The sequence below is a fragment of the Furipterus horrens genome, unplaced genomic scaffold (genome assembly GCF_987537825.1).
Source record: "Furipterus horrens unplaced genomic scaffold, mFurHor1.1.pri manual_scaffold_41, whole genome shotgun sequence".
Lineage (NCBI taxonomy): Eukaryota > Metazoa > Chordata > Mammalia > Chiroptera > Furipteridae > Furipterus > Furipterus horrens.
In genome coordinates this window covers 68,011-87,743 of record NW_028327211.1, presented here as the reverse complement: position 1 = coordinate 87,743, position 19,733 = coordinate 68,011, and the positions used below count along the sequence as shown (strand labels likewise).

The 19,733-nt window shown below is 45.7% G+C and overlaps 1 protein-coding gene across 1 annotated transcript; it reads left to right on the top strand.

Annotated features, from left to right (window-relative positions):
- Positions 1-13,003: 13,003 nt before the first annotated feature.
- On the top strand, positions 13,004-14,900 carry LOC149990014 (endogenous retrovirus group S71 member 1 Env polyprotein-like). Its single transcript, XM_090265701.1, has 3 exons — positions 13,004-13,829; positions 14,068-14,226; positions 14,362-14,900. The coding sequence occupies exons 1-3, from the start codon at positions 13,004-13,006 to the stop codon at positions 14,898-14,900; spliced, it is 1,524 nt and encodes a 507-aa protein (XP_090121827.1).
- Positions 14,901-19,733: the final 4,833 nt, after the last annotated feature.

The following is a 19,733-nucleotide window of genomic DNA, read 5'->3' as shown; positions in this document are numbered from 1 at the left end:
GTAAAAACTTGTTGGGCATCGAATGACTTTTCCTACCCAGCCCTTAGGCGTCCTTTCTCCTTTAACTCTGAAGCAACTGCTTTAGTTAGGTCTTTCATTTGGCTGCAGGTAACAGAAATCTGACTACAGTGTCTCAGCCACCAGGGGCTTATTTTTCTTACCTACATATTCCGTGGAGAGTAGGCAGTCTGTAAGTGGTACAGCAGCCTCACCATGTCATCTTTAATGTGTGGCTTTGATGAGGGTGCAGAATGGCTTTGCTTCCTGAACCCTCATATCTACGTTCTAAGCAAGATAAGAAGGTCAAAGGATAGGAGGGTGCACTTGCTAAGCTGTCCCTCATCTCTTTAAACAGTTGCTACCCAGGAACTCCTGATTATATCAGGAAAACTGGGAAAATTGGTTTTTGGAATCTGGATGCATTGCTCCTTGCACAAAGCCTGGGTTCTGTTAGTGAGGAGGAAGGAGAGCTGTGCAGGCTACAGGAACATAGTCCACATTATAACTGAGACCCCTCTTTTTTCTTCATAGCTGGCTCACCCTAGAAGCCCAACTCAAATTCTGCCACTTTCTACAAGCAGCTTTGATGAATAAAACTGATGCCTACGCTGCCCGACTCCCTGTTATCATCCGTAAACTATGCTGATAAAACCACCTCACTCCTTTTTAAGAAATGTAGTACGTTTAATTATTCTAATATATAATTCCATTTAAAGAATTACAGTATGTATGGAGCCCATGTATACTGTGGTATAAAGTGGGTGTTTGGATATTTTCTAGTTTGCATGATCAGGAAGAGAACAGAATGGAAAATACAATCTCCAAAGCAGTGTTTATCCTGGAACTACTCAATTGAGGGTAGAGAGGTTGTTCAAATTTAACTATAATTCTAGTTTGTATTCTGTAGGTGTAGTTATAACCTTAAGATAATAAGCTAGTTCTCATTCATCTTGGGTATTTTTACCCTGTAAAGCCTGTAAAGCTCATGCATTCATTAAGTACTATGAACTTGATCAATTAAAAAGACCTGCTGGATTTGATTTCTGTTCATTATAAACAGTTAAGAGGTGAGACCATCCTCCATCCAAACCCAACTATTTTCCAGGAGATTTGGAAGCAAAAAATCTAATGTGACCTTAAAAATTAGAATGTGTAACTTCTAGTATATTAGGTAGGTGGTGATATCTGACTCACTGAATTCTGAGATATTTGTTATTTTGATGTCTGCTGTCCACATTCATACAGCTAAATATAAATTTCATGAAGACTCAACACGAACCTTGTATTTTCCACAGTACCCCGTGAAGGATTCTTCAAGTCCTATAGAAGGTTCACTATAAGGCCTGACACCCTGTCCTCAATACCCTGTTGTTTCAATAACAGTAGTAATGCATACCGAACTGTATTTGTTTTCTTTCCTGCCAGTCCAGGGTTGCCAGATTTAGTAAACACAAAAATGTAACCCCCAATCAAGTTTGAAATTTAGATAAATAACAATGAATTTTAAATATAATATGTTCCATTAAACAATGAATAAACTTTTTTTTTGTATAATTGTGTCCCAAATATTACATGGGACATGTAACAAAATGTATTGTTTGCCCGAAATTCAAATTTGACTGGAAATTCTACATTTTCTTTGGCGACCCTGTCGGTCAGTCCCCTGCAAAGTGCCAAGTATTTCTGGGGGCCCTCAGCATGTCAGACTCACCTGCTTAGCAATGGGCATCATTGTAGCTTCAACCAGGCCCAGCACCGATGCTCTCAGTGCCTTGGAGGGAGGGGAGCGCTCGTTAGCGTGAATGTGCCTGGATGGGCCGGACCAGCTTTAATGCTGTAACCCCCACTGCAGTTCCGGGAATAAGGCCAACAGTTTTTCATGGATAGTCACCAAGGGATTTCACATATTCACTGCACTTTTTAGCCTGCGAGGAAGCAGCTACATACATGATATCCATGAAATATCTCTGGTAAGCTGAGGCTAAAAAGTTATTTTAGCAATTTCCCAGATGAATGTTGCTTTGAGATGCCAAATAGTGTTATAAAATTTACCAGACTGGGAAGCAGACTTGGGGACACTTTTGTTTTTATGACACCCACATTTATGTTTACAACACACTTATAGATAAAAATTCAACAGATAATAAAGTTAAGAAACATATGTGCTTCCAGTAAGTTTTTTAAAACCTGCTAGCTGCATTTATATTACATGTGAATAAAAAGAATGATTACCGAGAATAAAGCAGTTGAATATTTGTACAAAATATTTTATGAGGCATTCATAGTGTTTCTAATGTTAGTAAACCACTGTGTATTATATCAATTTAATTTAAATGATTTGATCATTCTTGTGGAATAAAGGTTCATTAAAATGTTATAGAAATACTATAGATAAATATTTGTAAAGCTGCTATTGCCATTGTGCCAATATTAAAATGTATTCTACCTTGGATCACTTAATAATTTTTATGACATATTTTATATCGTACCTATTTGAGAATCCTGTAAATGCTATGGCTTCATTAAATTGTTGCCGATCATATGCTCCCATTGTTTATCCTGAGACTAAATGACAACCAGAGAACATAAACTACCAAGGTGTATTTGGTTATGTTTTTAGATAAAGAGCAATAATAAAAAACCTTTGATTTTTTTCTTTTTTAATGTTTTCACTACAACTATAGCACATCCAGAAAGGTATATAATACAAATATATAAATTAATGAAGCATAAAGCAAACACCCATTTAACCATCAAGAAAGAGGCATTATAAATGTCTTTAGAAGCCCTGTCTCCCTCCCCTATTATAACCTTTCCTCTAAACTAATTATTGATATACTTGTTACAATACATAGTTCTTGCTTTTGCCCTCTAAGAATGCATCCCTAAATGCTATGGTTTATTTTGTTTGCTTCTGATCTCTACATTAATAAAACCATATGTTATATATTCTTCTGTCTTCTTTCAATCAACATTTATTTTTTAAGATTCAACCATGTCATTGTTCAGTACTATTGGGTTGGTCAAAAAGTCTGTTTAGATTATTCTGTAAAATAAAAGACACATTTTTAACTTTCACCAGTAATTTTGTTGACTTGGATATTTGAGTATGTGAACTACCTCCTGCTATTGACTTCTATAGAGTAGAGGCCGGGGGTGCTGCTAAACTTCTTTCAATGCATAAGACAACCCCACAGGAAAGAATTCTTTGGCTCAAATGTCAACAGTACCAAGAAACTTTGCAAACCACTTTTGACGTGTTCGATCAGTCACAGCCCCTTCTCCACACACTACACAATTTTAAAAATATTTGTTACATTTTTTACCTTTTTTGCAGTAATAAAGCATATGTGCTGAAAATGTTGTGTATTTTCTGTCTTTAGCATTAAGATGACTGCACAAAAGTTGCCTGATTTTGTAGGGCTGCCAACTTGTTAATACAAAATCAAAATCATCTAGCTTTGCTTAAGCTAGAGGTACTTGGCTTAATAAGGCTTTTATTTATTTTTCTTGTTAAAATTCAAAGTTATTTCAGCCTATAGGTTTTATGATATACTTTGCCAATATCTTGAGAAGGCTGGTCTAGAAAACCTATTTAGAATAGGTATTTAGTAAAGTACTGTCAGCATCGTGAAATCAAGCATTTGCTAATTAAAGAAAAATTAACTTGTAGTTGAAATAGAATAGTTCTTGCATTTACCTTGTGTGAGCCTGATGAGAATACTTATGTGGAATTTTGAATTTGGAACCTCTGATGGCTACAGGAACAAAAGCTCTGGTGTCCTGGGCTTGAAGAAGCCTGTCTTCCTTTGAATTATGTGAGGAAGGGATTCCATACTGATGCTAAATTTTCAGAAACCTGATTCTAGCATGAGAGCCATTGCTATATGAGGGCAATCCTGGAATCAGTTCCACTTTGAAACCAGTACTATGTGCTAGACACTGGGAATAAGATGCTGCTCCTTCTCTCTTGGATTTATGTGCCAGAGTTTGTGCCAGGCAGTAAACAAGGAGTGAAGTAAAATAGAATATAAAAGGGCTGTGAGGGAAGCAAACTGGGTGCTAGTTACAGTGTCTGAAGAAAATGACTTAATGTGCCAGCTTTCACACCGGAGTGTCTTCTCCACGTGTGCGCACAGGGCAGACCTCTGAAAGGGCCGTCCTTACTTTGCTAGATCAATGGCTGTGCTGAGCCAAGTGGGAGGGGCACCTTTCCCCAACCATTGTAAAGCATTGTTTACTGGGTTTCAGACCCTGTTTCCCAGAGTGCATTGCTCACTGTCAAACCCCATCTGCAGAAATTTTGGAGTCATCCCTGACTCAGTGGTAGCCCCCACCTAACAGAGTGGCAAGTGAAGAACCAGACGTGGATTCTGAGAATTTCCAGGAAGTGACAACATTTTAGAACTATAAAGTGTGTCCCCTTCCCAGCCACCCACACTGGTGTTTATTCTGTAGGCCAGCTACTTTTCTGAGAGCAGTGTAGCCAAAGGGAGGACGAATGTCACTCAGATTTCAGCTTTAAGGGGGAGTTCAGGTTGCAGGAGCTTGACCGGCACCTGGGCATTTCCTGGGATGCCAGGCCCTGTGGCTTCCTTGGGAAGCTCTGCATGCAGCACGCACGCCTGCCCCGCAACTTCCCACCCTCTTTACCGCCCGCGTCCCACCACCCCTGGCTGCTGGCGTCCGTGGCCACCCAGGTGTGCAGCCCAATCCCGCCTCACTGTGAGGGGCAAGGGGAGGTCCGTCAGGAGGGAGCTGTCCCCTCTGCAGGGAAAAGGACCCTGATTCTGGAGAAAAAGGCTCGCTCTCCTGTAGTACTCTCACCCCAGACTAATATAACTGCCTAAGTAAAGGTTGGAACCTGAGGCGGGGGAGGGGTGCTTTGTGCTAAGGGGCACGTGCATGATATGGCTGCCAACTGTGACACCGCTGCCAATTGTAGGCTCCTGCTCAGTGCCTGTGCCTGCACCTCAATTGTCTGGGTCTCATTGCGTTGCCCCAGACCCCCTGACCCCCACTCCAGATCACTCACTGGGCCCTGGGCCCCCAGGTCACTCACTGTGCCCCAGCCCCTCCGGGTCACTCCTTGTGCCCCAGCTTTCCTGGGTTGCTCATTGTGTCTCCCGGACCTCTGTCAGCATGTCCGGGCTGCACCTCTGGGCTCCATTGATTATTTTTTTGCAGCTATTGTGGCTGCGGGCCGGACCATCGCCTACATCATCTCTACAGGAGATCCGAGCTCAGGAGCCAGACGCCCCTGAGATGAGAGAACCTCCTGAAATTACAATGGAGCAAGAGAGCTCAGCTCTGCTCCAATGGCCTCTTTATCCAGGAGACAATGCAGAACCTTCCACAGGCCTGCAGAAGTCTCCAGCTCAGCCTCCCAAGCCAAATACATATTTTAGAGTGACAGGTCGGCCTTTGGACCTGGAGCTAACTGTTCAGCCAGAGGCTACTGTGGAGGCTGAACGTCCGACACCGACACCGCTGCAGCAGGCCACCGCTCCTCCGAAACACCCTGAGGCGATGCTTCCAGGTCCAGAGACTGTTCAGCCCCAGCAGCCATCCTGGTCTGAGCTAACAGATCCCTTTGGGGATGAACAGTTTATCAGGGCCCATCAAGCAGTGTCATCTGAGGCCGGGCCTCCAGTGCCTGAACGGAAGGCTGTCATCAATATATGTGAGGTCTGTTCCTGCCGAAACAAGACGCTGTCTTGTTCTGGTCTCGGCCCAACGCAGGCGCTCCACAGAGTGCCTGTGCCAGACTCCGACATGTACAAGAACATCTTCACCACCTTGTAAGAACTGCCTTTCTTCCTTTGTTCTCCGCAACCTGCCTTGTAGAGGCATCAGCTATTCCTTGTAGAAAGTTGCAGAGGTTTGGTAAATATGTAAATATGTAGGGGCTTCAGATATTCTTTGTAAGATGTAACAGGGACTTGCTAAAAAGCCTTAGAGAGAAGAATGTAGGGAGGAGTAGCAATTGGTGATTTACAAGCTAAAAGCACCACAGCCTCTATCACCTTCCATTTGCTTGTGTCTTGTTTGTAACTGTTGTGAAAAGTTATATTTTACAGAATATCCAGCCCTTTGAAGATAAGTTGCTTCACAGAGAATCACTCCCTGGCTGAAGAGTTATGCTGCCGGAGATAACTTTATGGCCCTGCGAACTTTTAGCCCTGCGGAATCTATGGCCTTGAGAACTTTGTTTCTGTTTAACACTCTTGCAGCCCTGTCCTGCCACCTCCCCTCCCCAATGAGCTGCATCTCACTAAAGAAAGAAAGCCAAATCCTATATAAACCCTGGCCCCAAACCCCAGTCCCCATCGGTGCACTATTGAGACAGGGTCTCCGCCCGACAGCCGGCTTAATAAAACTTTGCTTGCTTTAATCCACTGCTCCAGAGTGTTCAATCTCGCTTATGTAGCCGTAACATTTTGGAGGCCCCAGCGAGATGCCTCTGTAGAGCAGTGCCGCCTTCGGTGAGCCCCCGGGGCTTCGTGCGGTCCCGTGTGTCTAGCTGACTGTGGCAGGACAGCGGCCGCACGCTCCAGTTTGGAGCAATTCCCTGCACCTTCAGCGGACATTCGGAAGCTGCCGAGAGCCCTGACGGCCCAGGCTAGAGCAAGCAAAGGGCAGCGGACAGCCTCGGTGACAGGTGAGTGGCAGCTCATTTGGGCAGCAGGCCTGGGCCACTGCCATTGAGACTTGGTCTCTTTTGTCCTCTGGACGCAGAGGTTCCCGAACAGGGATTTTGTTGAAGCCGGCTTGGCTAGCTTCATTTGGATCGTATAGAGCTCTTTTGTTTTGCTTCCGAGCTGTGCTGCCTGTGGCCGACGCTGCTCGTCTGATCACAGTAGCCTAGGCGGGGTTTTGGGTGGGATTGTTTAACCTCTGAGTGTGTGTGTGTGCAAGTGTATGGCTCCACGGACTTCGGTCTACGGAGTCTGAGTGGGCCCTAACCTGCGGTTCCTCAGCTTGTCATATGGCATAACGGCTGGATATAACCTGGAATTTACTCAGGCAGCCTTAGCTAAGACAAAGCTCAAGTTCTCTTCGGAGGAGAGGCCAGGCGGGCATCTGAGTGGCTTCCTTTGGGAGCTCCCAACCCGTGTTTGTCTGCGCCGTGAGGGGGGGAATTGTTCTTGTGCCTTAAAGTCCCGCCTTTGATTGTAATCCAGAATAGAAATATATTTGTAAATCTGTGCAGAAGCACCTTAGCCAACATGGGTGGACGTCAGTCCAAGTCTACACATACAGTTCTTGACTGTATGCTCCAGAATTTCCCTAAGTTCAGGGGACAAAAGCCCTCCATGGACTCTGACACTCTAGAAACATTCTGTAGATCAGAGTGGCCTGCTTTTGGGGTTGGATGGCCCCCTGGGGGTACTTTGAATCTAAATATTATCAGGGCCATCCACCTCATTGTCACAGGGAAGCCTGGCCACCCTGATCAGTTTGATTATATTGATCGCTGGCAGGAACTAGCTGAGGACCCGCCTGTCTGGCTCCGAAAGTGTGTCGGGTCAGAAGCCCGCAGAGTCCTCCTAGCCCGCCAGCCTAAGGACAAGGGAGAACGAGACAAGCCAAAAGTTACTGAGTTGCGTCAGCCAGATCCCCTTCCTCTCCCATCAGCCCCAGAGGAAGACCACCTCTTAGAGCCCCCTCCTTATCGGGGGGCCCCTGCGTCCCTATATCCCCAGCTTCCCCAAGAGGAACCAGACTCCACGAGCAGGGCTTCCCCTCCGCTGCCCCCCAGTAGCCCTCCTTCTTCTCGCCTGCGTCCTAGGCCTCCTCCTACTTCTGTTAGTGTCAGTGAGGCTCAGGTTGCTAGGCCCGTACTCCCATTAAGGGAAGCTGTAGGACCGGGCCCAGGACACCAGACTACTCTTGTCTATGTCCCCTTCTCCACCAGTGATTTATATAATTGGAGGGCCCAGACCCCCCCATTCTCCGAGCAGCCCCGGGCCCTTACCAGTCTATTTGAATCTATTTGTCGGTCACATCGACCGACCTGGGATGACTGCCAGCAGATCCTACTAACCCTCTTCTCGATTGAAGAGCGAGAGTCAATTCTTAAGGCAGCCAGGGAAAATGCCAGGAGTCAGGCTATAGGGACAGAACAGGAAAGGGAGGCAGCCGTGAGGGAGATAGTACCTGCCGAGCCACCCGACTGGAACCCCAACACCGTGCTGGGAATGGCGGCCCTTAGAGCTTACCATCAGGCCTTACTTCAAGGAATGATCAAGGCAGCTAAGAAACCCACCAACTTGAATAAGGTGTCAGAAGTTATTCAGGGCCCCACTGAGAGGCCCACCGCCTTCCTTGAGCGCCTGCGAGAGGCCTACCGCATGTATACCCCTTTTGATTCTGAGGCTCCAGAAAATGCCCGTGCCCTCAATCTGGCCTTTGTCACTCAGGCGGAACCTGACATTCGAAGAAAGTTACAAAAATTAGAGGGATTTGGAGGCATGAATTTAAGCCAGCTCTTAGAAATCGCCACGAAAGTGTACTTAAACAGAGATGAGAAAAGGGAACTTGAAAAAGAGAAGCGGCAGGCTAAAATATTAGCCGCAGCCCTAAAAGAAACCTCCTTTAAACCAGGCCCAGAATCCAGCAAAAGGTCCCGCAAGAAGGGAGAAGGAAAACCAGGAAAGAAATTAACTTCAGATCAATGTGCCTACTGTAAAGAGAAGGGACATTGGAAAAGTGCCTGCCCCAAGTTAAAGGAACGTCCTGCTCCCAAAATAATGGCTGCTGCAGGGGAGGATAGTGACTGAGGGGGCCAGGGCTCCCTCTCCTTAGGCCCCCGGGAGCCCATGGTTACAATGACTGTGGGGGGCCGCAAAATGACTTTTATGGTAGATACAGGAGCCGAGATTTCAGTAGTGACAAAACCTACAGGACCTATTGTAAAGAAGAAAATGAGAGTACAGGGGGCAACAGGAGAAATTGCAGAATATCCTTTTTGTGAAGCTCGGAAGGTAAATTTAGGAAAAGCTACTGCCACCCACTCATTTCTTCTCATTCCGGACTGTCCGTTCCCTTTGCTTGGGAGAGACCTCCTCAGAAAGCTCCGAGCCCAAATCTCCTTTTCCCCTGAGGCTGCAGAGCTTCAAGTAAATCCTCGGATGATTTTGTCTGTCTCCCTGCCCTTAGAAGAAGAATATCGACTGCTTGAATCTCCTCAACAGGACTCTGAGTCTCTCCCCAGGGATTTCCAGGCAGAGTTTCCTAAAGTATGGGCAGAAGACAATCCCCCAGGGTTGGCAAACCATGTACCTCCTGTAATAGTCTCGCTGCTCAGTGACACCAGTCCCGTTCGCATCAAGCAGTACCCTATTTCCCGGGAAGCCAGAAAAGGCATTAAGCCCCACATAGACCGACTGCTGCAGGAAGGCATACTAAGGGAATGTCAGTCAGCATGGAACACTCCCTTCTTGCCGGTCCGGAAACCGGGGACCAATGATTACCGGCCGGTTCAGGACCTGAGGGGGGTAAATGCAGTAGCAGAGACTATCCACCCAACGGTGCCAAATCCTTATACTCTCCTGAGTCTCCTGCCACCTAACAGACTTTGGTATACAACATTAGATCTAAAAGATGCTTTTTTCTGCATTCCTTTGCATCCACAGTCACAAGACATTTTTGCTTTTGAGTGGGAGGATCCAGAGACAAATAGAAAGCAGCAGCTTACTTGGACTCGGTTGCCTCAGGGATTTAAGAACTCCCCCACTATTTTTGGAGAGGCCTTAGGGCAGGACCTCAGCCCTTTTTCGTTAGAAAATCCTCATCTGACACTCCTCCAATATGTGGATGATCTCCTCTTAGCAGCCAAGATTAAGGAGGATTGTCTTATGGGCACATCTGCCCTCCTCACCCTGCTGGAGGAAAAAGGCTATCGAGTCTCTCGCAGGAAGGCACAAATTTGTACCCAGAAGGTAAAATTTCTAGGGTTTGTTTTGTCAGAAGGGACCCGGAAATTGTCAGCCGAGCGGAAGGGGTTAATCACCCGACTTCCCACCCCAAAATCTAAGAAGGACCTCCGTGAGTTTCTAGGGACGGCAGGATTTTGCCGCCTCTGGATTCCCAATTTTGCTGCAATTGCACGGCCCCTCCATGAGGCCACTCGAGACCCCAGTGCCCCGCTAGACTGGGGAGAGGATCAGGAAAGAGCGTTTCAAAAGCTGAAAGAGGAACTCACCCAGGCTCCGGCTTTGGCCCTGCCAGATGTCACCAAGCCTTTCAGCCTTTTTGTCCATGAGAAAAAAGGAGTAGCCAGGGGAGTCCTGACTCAAGCCCTTGGGCCTTGGCGAAGGCCAGTAGCATATCTTTCAAAAAGACTGGACCCAGTATCCAGAGGGTGGCCTGCCTGTCTCAGAGCTGTCGCTGCTACGGCCCTCCTAGTCAAGGAGGCTGACAAGCTCACTCTAGGACAGGACCTTTCTGTTAACGTGCCCCACTCAGTTGAGACCCTCCTAAGGGGCACGGGAGGAAAATGGCTCACTGGTAGCCGCCTCACCCACTACCAGGCCACTCTCCTTGAGGACCCCCGGATCCGCCTGCAGGCCATCCGGGCTTTAAACCCAGCTTCGCTCCTACCCGCTGAGGAGGGGGGGCCAGAGCATGATTGCGAAGAAACCATTGACCAGGAATGTTCATCTCGGCCTGGACTACAGGCCTCTCCGCTCCCACATTCAGACATTGTACTCTTCACAGATGGAAGTAGTTTTGTTCGTGGGGGTACACGTTATGCAGGAGCAGCTGTAGTCACCCTTGAAAAAGTCGTCCGCGCTGAGCCCCTTCCGCAGGGCTGGTCGGCCCAGAGAGCAGAACTTGTCGCTCTCACTTGGGCACTAGAGGAAGCCACTGGCAAACGGGCCACTATATATACTGACTCTCGGTATGCATTTGCCACTGTTCATGTGCATGGGGCAATTTATCGAGAGAGAGGATTACTTACAGCTGAGGGAAAAGCAATTAAAAATGCTCAGGAAATTCTAACTTTACTACAAGCAGTATGGAAGCCAGCCCAGGTAGCCATTGTTCATTGCAGGGGCCACCAGAGGGGCACCGGGGAAATTGAAACCGGGAACCGGCTAGCGGATCAGGCTGCTAAAGAAGCTGCATTGCGAGGTAAAGCCTCTGCCTCAGAGGGGGGAAATATTCTTCCTGTGTTAATACAACCAACAGAGCCCCCACATTACTCCCCAGCTGAAGAAGCTTGGGCTAAGACTGAAAATGCCACAAAGAAAAATGACTGGTTAATTCTGCCAGATGGAAGAATCTTTGTTCCAAACAGCATTGGCCTGCAGCTAGCCACCACCCTGCACCAGACCACACACTTTGGAAAAGGAGCACTTGTCGCATCTTTAGAAAAGGAGTATTATATACCCAATCTTTGGACTGTTTGTGCATCAGTTGCAAAACGATGCCTGACTTGTACTAAAAATAACCCAAAGACTGGCAGGGTCCCACCACTTGCGGTGCGCCGGCAGGGAACAACTCCCTTTGAAGACATTGAAGTAGATTTTACAGAAGTAGGGCCGGCCCCCAGAGGCTATAAGTACTTATTAGTTTTAATTTGTACTTATTCTGGGTGGGTAGAGGCAGTCCCCACCCGAACAGAGAAGGCCAGGGAAGTAGCCAGGGCCCTATTAAACTTGATTATTCCTAGATATGGATTGCCTATTAGCATAGGGTCAGATAATGGTCCAGCATTTATAGCAGAGACAGTTCAAGCAGTAGCTAAGGCTCTAGGAATCAAGTGGAACCTCCACACTGCCTACCGGCCTCAGAGTGCCGGTCAGGTAGAGCGTATGAATCAGTCATTAAAGCAGACTCTGCGAAAGCTCCACCAGGAAACTAATTCTCCGTGGCCAGATCTTCTCCCTTTAGCCCTTTTCCGGTCCAGGTGCACTCCGTACGCTGATGGACTGACTCCTTTTGAAATATTGTTTGGAAGACCACCCCCATTAACACCTCGAATAGGAGATTTGCAGGTTAGGGGTGACCATACATTAATTCAGCAATTACAGGCTCTTCAGAAGACCCTTACTTCCATCCAACAGCAGGTCTTAGAGAGGCGTCCCATTCCCATAGTGACCCCTATGCATCCTGTCAGACCTGGGGACCAGGTCCTCATTAAGGTCTGGAAAAGACAACCCCTAGGGCCACTATGGGAAGGTCCCCATACTGTTGTTCTCACTACCCCAACGGCTATAAAGGTTGCTGGCGTTGCCGCATGGGTTCATCATTCTCGAGTCAAGTCCTACGTCCCACCAGCTCTTGAAGAAAAGCTCAGTGGGTCCGGACTGGCACCGGCAGGACAGTCGAATTCAGCCCCTCCCCGGCGGTCGGAGCGACTCAAGAAAAGAAAATAATTGGACAAGTGTCCTGCTTTATTCTTAACTATTTTTAATTTAATCGTTACTTTATTTGCCATGTGACTTGGTGCTGTAGCCTTAGCTGACTAGGGCGCTTGGGAAACGGTGGCTAACAGTTTCTTCTATACTGGCTGGTGTACAGCGTTTGAGCTGATTTACTGTCTCTCCTCTATTAGGTCTCCTGCCTGTGATAAATCCCCACAATATTTAGTAAACCTAACCTAGGGACTTCTCATTTAGCCCTCTGGGCAAGCCTTGCCCTCTGTTTACTTATGCTAGTCTCATAGACTCCCTTGTGGTTTCAATGAACACTGGCGACATCCTTGCCGAGGGGAACTGAATTGGGACTGACTCACACCCCAAGCTGGGGGTCTTGCAAGTAAAGAGAAATTGTCCCTAGTTAAGCAACTACAAACATTCCAAAGGACCCTTGCAGCTGTTTAAAAGAGTCCTAGAGCGCCACCAAATGCTTATAGTTACTCCCTTGCATCCTATAAGCTGGGAGGGGGAATCAAGTTTAATTAGGGTCTGGAAAAAAAAAGCCTCCAGGCCCTTTTGCGAGAAGGTCCTCATACTGTTATTCTCACTGCAGTCAATATCACCGGCATTGTAGCATGAATCCACCACACTGGAGTGAAGCCCAGCCCCTCTTGCAGCCCACCTCAGGAGACAATCAAAGAACATCCCCAGGATGCCGGCCCTCCATCCAGCTTTTTAGAACAGCCAGACCCCCCTGGCGGCAAAAGCGCCTCAGGAAAGAGCAGAAAGAGGCTGCAGCAAATATCCTCATGAAAATAAAAGTCCGCCCTAGTGTCCTGGCTGTCTGGGGTTGGTTCATCATCACTCTTGTTCTCCCTGCTGCTGCAGCCCCGCCGCCTTTGAAATTCCGCCTCCTCGAGACAAGATCAGGCCGCATATTAGCAGAACAGGACTGGAACACCACAAGCCAAAAGGTAACCTTTTCTTTCATCGCTCATAACCTTTGGCCCCACTACCGGCTTGACCTAGACCAGGGTTATTACTTTTGCTCAGGCAAAAATCCAAGCCAAAACTGCCGCGATGAAAAGGCATTCTTTTGTCCTCACTGGGGCTGTGAGGACGTAGGGCTATGGAATCACAGAAAAGGATTTTGGAAACATAACCAAAGATTCATTCAAGTAGCCCTGCGCTACACACCCCATCCTGTCATGCCCTGTTATATTACAGTAACTCTTACAAATCCAGCTGATGATACCTGGACTGGAGCTGGACATGCTTGGGGTGTGCGACTTTGGCGAGACCTAGCCTGGAATCCTGGGTTCCTTTTCACAATCCAGGCAAGATCCCCCCCACCTCGGTTTATAATTCCGCAGCTCTTGGGGTTACAACCAGCCCAGCACGAGCCCCGCCAGACTGATCAAGCGCCAGCTCTCTGGAAGCGGGGCCCAACTCTTGATAACAGTACCTCAAATAAGTCACCCTTATCACCCCCCAAATGTTCCTGAGAAACCACTCGGCTTCTTTGGACTTGTAAAGGGCACTCACCAGGCCTTAAACCAAAGCCAGCCCAAAATTGCTGCAGACTGCTGGCTTTGTTACCAGGCAAGGCCTCCCTTCTACTCTGCTATCGGTGTGAGACTCAACCTAACCAGCACCAACAGATGTGAAAAAATAGACACTGCTCCTCTTATCTTAATAGAGGAGGTCCTTGGAAATGGGACTTGCATTAACACCCCTAGCTCTTGGACCTCAGGGGCTTCTCAGGTTGTCTTTGATGCATCTGCCTGTGCTAAAACCATCCAGCTCTCAGGCCGCTACTTCCAAGCCCCAAATGGCTCCAGATTTATTTGCCCTACAGGTATTTTATCATGCCTCTCCAACAATGATCTGACCTCGGGGTGAGTGACTGTCTATGGAGGGGTGGAAAGTAGCAGGCTCTTCCTTCCCTCTGAAAGGTCGCTTGTAAAAAGGGCAGTCGTTCTTCCCATACTAGCTGGAGCTGCCCTAGCAGGATCACTTGCTACTGGAGTGGCTGGACTTGTCACCAGCCACACCGGGCTCGCAGCTTTATCTTCCGCTGTTGACCAGGACCTGCTAGCCTTGCATGAAACAATTGGAGAAATAACCACTCAAATAGAGTCCCTTGCTGAAGTAGTCCTGCAAAACAGAAGAGGCCTAGACCTCCTCCTCATGAAGCAAGGAGGACTCTGTGCTGCCCTGGGAGAAGACTGCTGCTTCTATGCAAATCGAACTGCTGTCATCCGAAACACTCTGCAGATCATAAAGGACCGCATAGAGCAGCGGGAACAGGACCGGAAAAGAGACTCTTTGTGGTACCAAAATATGTTTAATTGGAATCCATGGCTGACCACCTTAGTGAGCAGCCTCATAGGGCCCTTACTGCTTCTCTTGCTAGCAGTAACTGTCCTCCCTTGTATATTTCGGTATATTATTCAGCGTCTAAAAGCTAGCATTGCAGACACCCAACTCCTTATCCTTGCTACTGAGCCCCTCCCAGAAACCAAAGTTTAATAACCTTAGTTATAGTCCCTAGACATCCCTTTTAGGTTTAGCAGGGACTAGAGGGGGGAAATGTAGAGGCATCAGCTATTCCTTGTAGAAAGTTGCAGAGGTTTGGTAAATATGTAAATATGTAGGGGCTTCAGATATTCTTTGTAAGATGTAACAGGGACTTGCTAAAAAGCCTTAGAGAGAAGAATGTAGGGAGGAGTAGCAATTGGTGATTTACAAGCTAAAAGCACCACAGCCTCTATCACCTTCCATTTGCTTGTGTCTTGTTTGTAACTGTTGTGAAAAGTTATATTTTACAGAATATCCAGCCCTTTGAAGATAAGTTGCTTCACAGAGAATCACTCCCTGGCTGAAGAGTTATGCTGCCGGAGATAACTTTATGGCCCTGCGAACTTTTAGCCCTGCGGAATCTATGGCCTTGAGAACTTTGTTTCTGTTTAACACTCTTGCAGCCCTGTCCTGCCACCTCCCCTCCCCAATGAGCTGCATCTCACTAAAGAAAGAAAGCCAAATCCTATATAAACCCTGGCCCAAAACCCCAGTCCCCGTCGGTGCACTATTGAGACAGGGTCTCCGCCCGACAGCCGGCTTAATAAAACTTTGCTTGCTTTAATCCACTGCTCCAGAGTGTTCAATCTCGCTTATGTAGCCGTAACAGCCTGACCTGCCAGCCTTCTCCTCCTGGTCTCCCTGGGCCGTCCTCAGCTTCTCAAACCCACACTGACTACTTCCTGCTTTTATATTTTGTTTGTCATCTAGTCCTTATCTTCATTCCCATTCTCACCATTGTTTCCTCCTCCACATGTTTCCTTACTGGTTTTTCTTTAGCCCCATCACTTCATTCCTTAACCCTCTACTCCCCTCCCACTTCTATGCCATACTCTTTACAGCTTTGTGGCCCTCTCCGAATCTCATTGGTGGTGATACAACAAATTGGTTAAGAGAAGAGATTCTAGAGCCAGAGTGCCCGAGTTTGAATGCAGTTATGCCATATATTAGTGTTTGGGTTCAATTTCATCATCTGTAAAGTTGAGATTATGATAGTTACCACCTCTTAGGATTGTTGTGAGTTTTAGATGAATTCACCTATATCAGTGCCTATCATATATCCAGTTATACACAGAACTCACATTTGCCACCTGGCTTTCTAAATATATCACCCATTCTGTGTCCAGCCAGGGCTAAGTACTATGGGAGCCACAGAAGTATGACATTGTCTATGAAACGTGACAATGACAGGTGGGAAGAAAGGGAATATGACTAAAAAGGGAGATGATATATAGTTAAGTACTAAAAAAGATACAGACCAGAGGTGGTATAATTCAGCAGAATCGGTAGTCACTGGCCTATGGAAGTCGGAAGACTTCATGGTTAAGCTGTAACTTTAACTGGGACTGAAAGGTGCCTGTGGTTTGTTACATCGAGGAAAAATAATGCGTACAGTCTTGGCAACAGCATGGCTGCAGGAACGACCAGGACTTATTAGGCTAGTCTTGCTGTCAAGAATTGGTTTAGGAAGCGGTGAAAAATATGATTATGAAAAACTTTGGCTCTAGGAGTTTGGAAGTTGCACTGAGACTGGGAGAGCCCCTGAATGTTTTCAAGTAGGAGAGACAGGTGATTAAAATAAGAGGGTTATTTTAAATTCCATATGTAGAGTGATCTCAAGAGGAAAGCTTGATTCAGGGAGACCGGTAGAATACTTGAGCAAAATCTAGCAGTAAAGCAAGAAGAGTGGTTGTGATAGGAGGAGAAAGAACATCCTGGGAACAGTGTAAAGAAAAACTGACAGGCTGTAGTAACTGGCTGGAGTTGGGGAATGGGGTGTACAGGAAAGATAAAAATCAAATACGACCCTGTAAAGTTTCTGTCCTGGGTGATGAGGAGAACCACAGTGGTGTATGAGGTGGACAAAGAGCATTTGGAGAGGAGAGCCAGACTGAAGGAGACGAGTTCAGACTGGGCAGTTTTTATTGGGGAGCCGAAAGCAACCAAAGGTTTCTGGTTGGGTGGAAGTGTCCACTGTGCAGAGGGACAGACAGGGACCTGTTTGACTTTTCTCACCTTCCTGGGAAACACGCATATAAACTGGACAGGTAAGTTGTCACTGAGGGACGAGGACAAAGCTAAAGGTGAAGATTCAAAGTTACCCACGGAGTTAGTGATTGAGACTGAACCTCGGGAATTTCACAGCTTCTTTTAAACGCTTGTAATTCATGGGTACAGCCTCCCTGTGTTGTTGGTGTTGGTGTTAAAGTCACAGAAACACACAGGATAAATGTGAAAATCCCACGCAGCACTTCCCGCCACTCCTGTTACCACTTTGGCATGTGTCTGTTCTTGCAACCTCTCTCTCCTTTTCTTCTTTTCCTTTTCTTTTGCAGTTTCCCCCCTAAAGAGGTAATACTTTACTCCTTGCTCAGTGATTTGTGCTTTTCCTTGTCAAATATGTCTGTCAGATCTTTCCATATCAGTCCTTCTCATTTCTAATTGCCCTTAGCCTTCTAACACCTGGAAAGATTCCCACAGAGGGCACTGACCCAAAGTTTTGCTGTGGCCTGGCTGACGCAAGGTTTCTTTATGTTAATTTGCTGATAATGATACATTTTTGGTATTTTTCTGTGGAATTATTATTTTTGCATTCATTTGTACAAGGAGTCATTTTAGACACAGGTGGTTTGGAGAAAATGCATTCAAAGTAATTAACTGGCATTACGTAGCCTAGATAAGAAATTGAGGTTCTGAGGAGATGCCTCATGGTTTGTGCCAGGGGCCCCACATTATGTCTTTATTAATTTGTGCAGACTGGGAAAGCTGATAGCTGTGGAAATTAGAAAGCTGGTATTTTCTTCATTTGATTAATCCCCACAAGGTTGCCATGACTGTTTTAATTACTCTGTTTGTTCTTTTCCTGCCTATTTAAAGATACTGTGTTTCTTTGCAGCGATTTAAAAGGCAACTCTATTTCTCACCTTGATAAGGATTCATGGAGGTTCTTCCATACAACTGAGAAACTGTGAGTATGTTCTCTCCAAAAATGTATACAAACAAACAGACAAACAAACATGACTGCATTGTAAGATCCTTCTTGGTCCCCAATTTTGAGGTCATTAGCTCTGAGAAAAGGTATTCACCTCCATATCATAAATCAACCTCTATTGATTCCAAGTCTGTGTTTATTTTAAAAATTAAATTGGTAGGCCTTCTTTAAAATGAGTCAACTTAACCTTATTCTTCACTATAACAAGTATTACATGTTTATATTCTCAGTATATAAAAATGAAATACAGGCATAGTGAAGCCTTCGCTTCTGCCCTCGTCCCCCACCCTTAAGGTGAGGCTGTTCTGAGCTGTTTACTGTGTGCCCTTGCAGACCTTTCCCCGGGCCTTTGCCTACATACTGATAGCACAATAGGCATGTTGTGTGATTTTCATTTTTTTTTTTTTTTTTACATAAATGGTAACAACTTGGTCCTTCCACCTCTTGCTATGTCTTAGATTTATTTCCTTCCTGGCTAACCAATTCATTTAAACTCCTGCATAATATTCTACAGGATGTGTGTGTTACAGTTAAAAATCCCCCTATTGATGGATGTTTAGATTATGTCGTTTTCCTGTTGCATGTATTGCTGCAACGAACATTCTTGTACATGCATCTTTGTGAACATGGACAGGCTTTCTGCAGAATAGACATTTAGAAATGGAATTGTTGGGGCGAAGAGTATACTGATATAACATTTTGACTGCCCTCAAAGAAGTTGTGCCAACTTATGCTCCAGGCAGTAGTAGGCCACGACAACATTCATTTCCAGCACTGATAGTCTCCATTTTTTGGCTGATGTAATGAGTGAATAAAAGGGGTCCCATCTGAATTTGAATTTTTCTGGTTACTTGTAAATTTAACTGGAGAGTATCATGCTTTGTGAAATAAACCAGGTGGTGAAAGAAGAATACCATATTATCTCACTTCATACAGGAATCTAATGAGAAAACAAACCAATGAGCAAAGTAGAACCAGAGACATGGAAACAAGGAACAGGCTGACAGTGACCAGAGGAGAGGGGAGAGGGGAAAAGGGGGGAAAGAAGGGGAAGGGTCTAGTGAAGAAACTAGTGTAAATGACTCATGGACATGGACAAGAGGGAGGGGGTTGTCTGTGGGAGAGGGCTGGGGGTGGGCAGGGCAGGGGAGAGCAATGAGGGGAAAAATGGGGACAATTGTAAGAGAACAACAATTTTAAGAAATCTTTAAATATTGAACATTTATATTTCTTCTCTGACTTTGCCCTGTCCTTTTTTGCCTATTTTTCTTTTATCTTTTTTAAATCAATTTGTAGAAAAGTCAGTTTGGGTACACACGTAGTTTGGGGAAAATATTTACATTCAAAGTAATTAACTGGCATTTTTTATGACAAGTTTGTGTGTCATATTATTAGGTCAACTCGAACAGATGTCATAAACAACCTCTGAGTTAATAATAAGAGACCAAATAGCCATAGTAATCTAAAAACAGGGTTTACGATCACCCTCTAAGATATCTTATTGGTAACGAAAAATGCTAGAACCAAGCAGGTGTTTTTCTTTTTTTTAACTTATGAATTTCTTTGAAATTATATATAGTTTATATTTTCCATGATAGAGTCTGAATTGGAAATTTTATTTCCCAAACTTGTAAGAAAAATGAAAGTCATTTAGCACAAGAAATAAATAAGATTAGTTTTCTTTAAGGAGTAGAGAGAACGGAGTAGTCTGAAAGATGGTGTAGGAGAAAATACTTTGGATTGTGTAACTATATACCTATGGAATTTTGAGCCATGAGAAATATACATTGCAC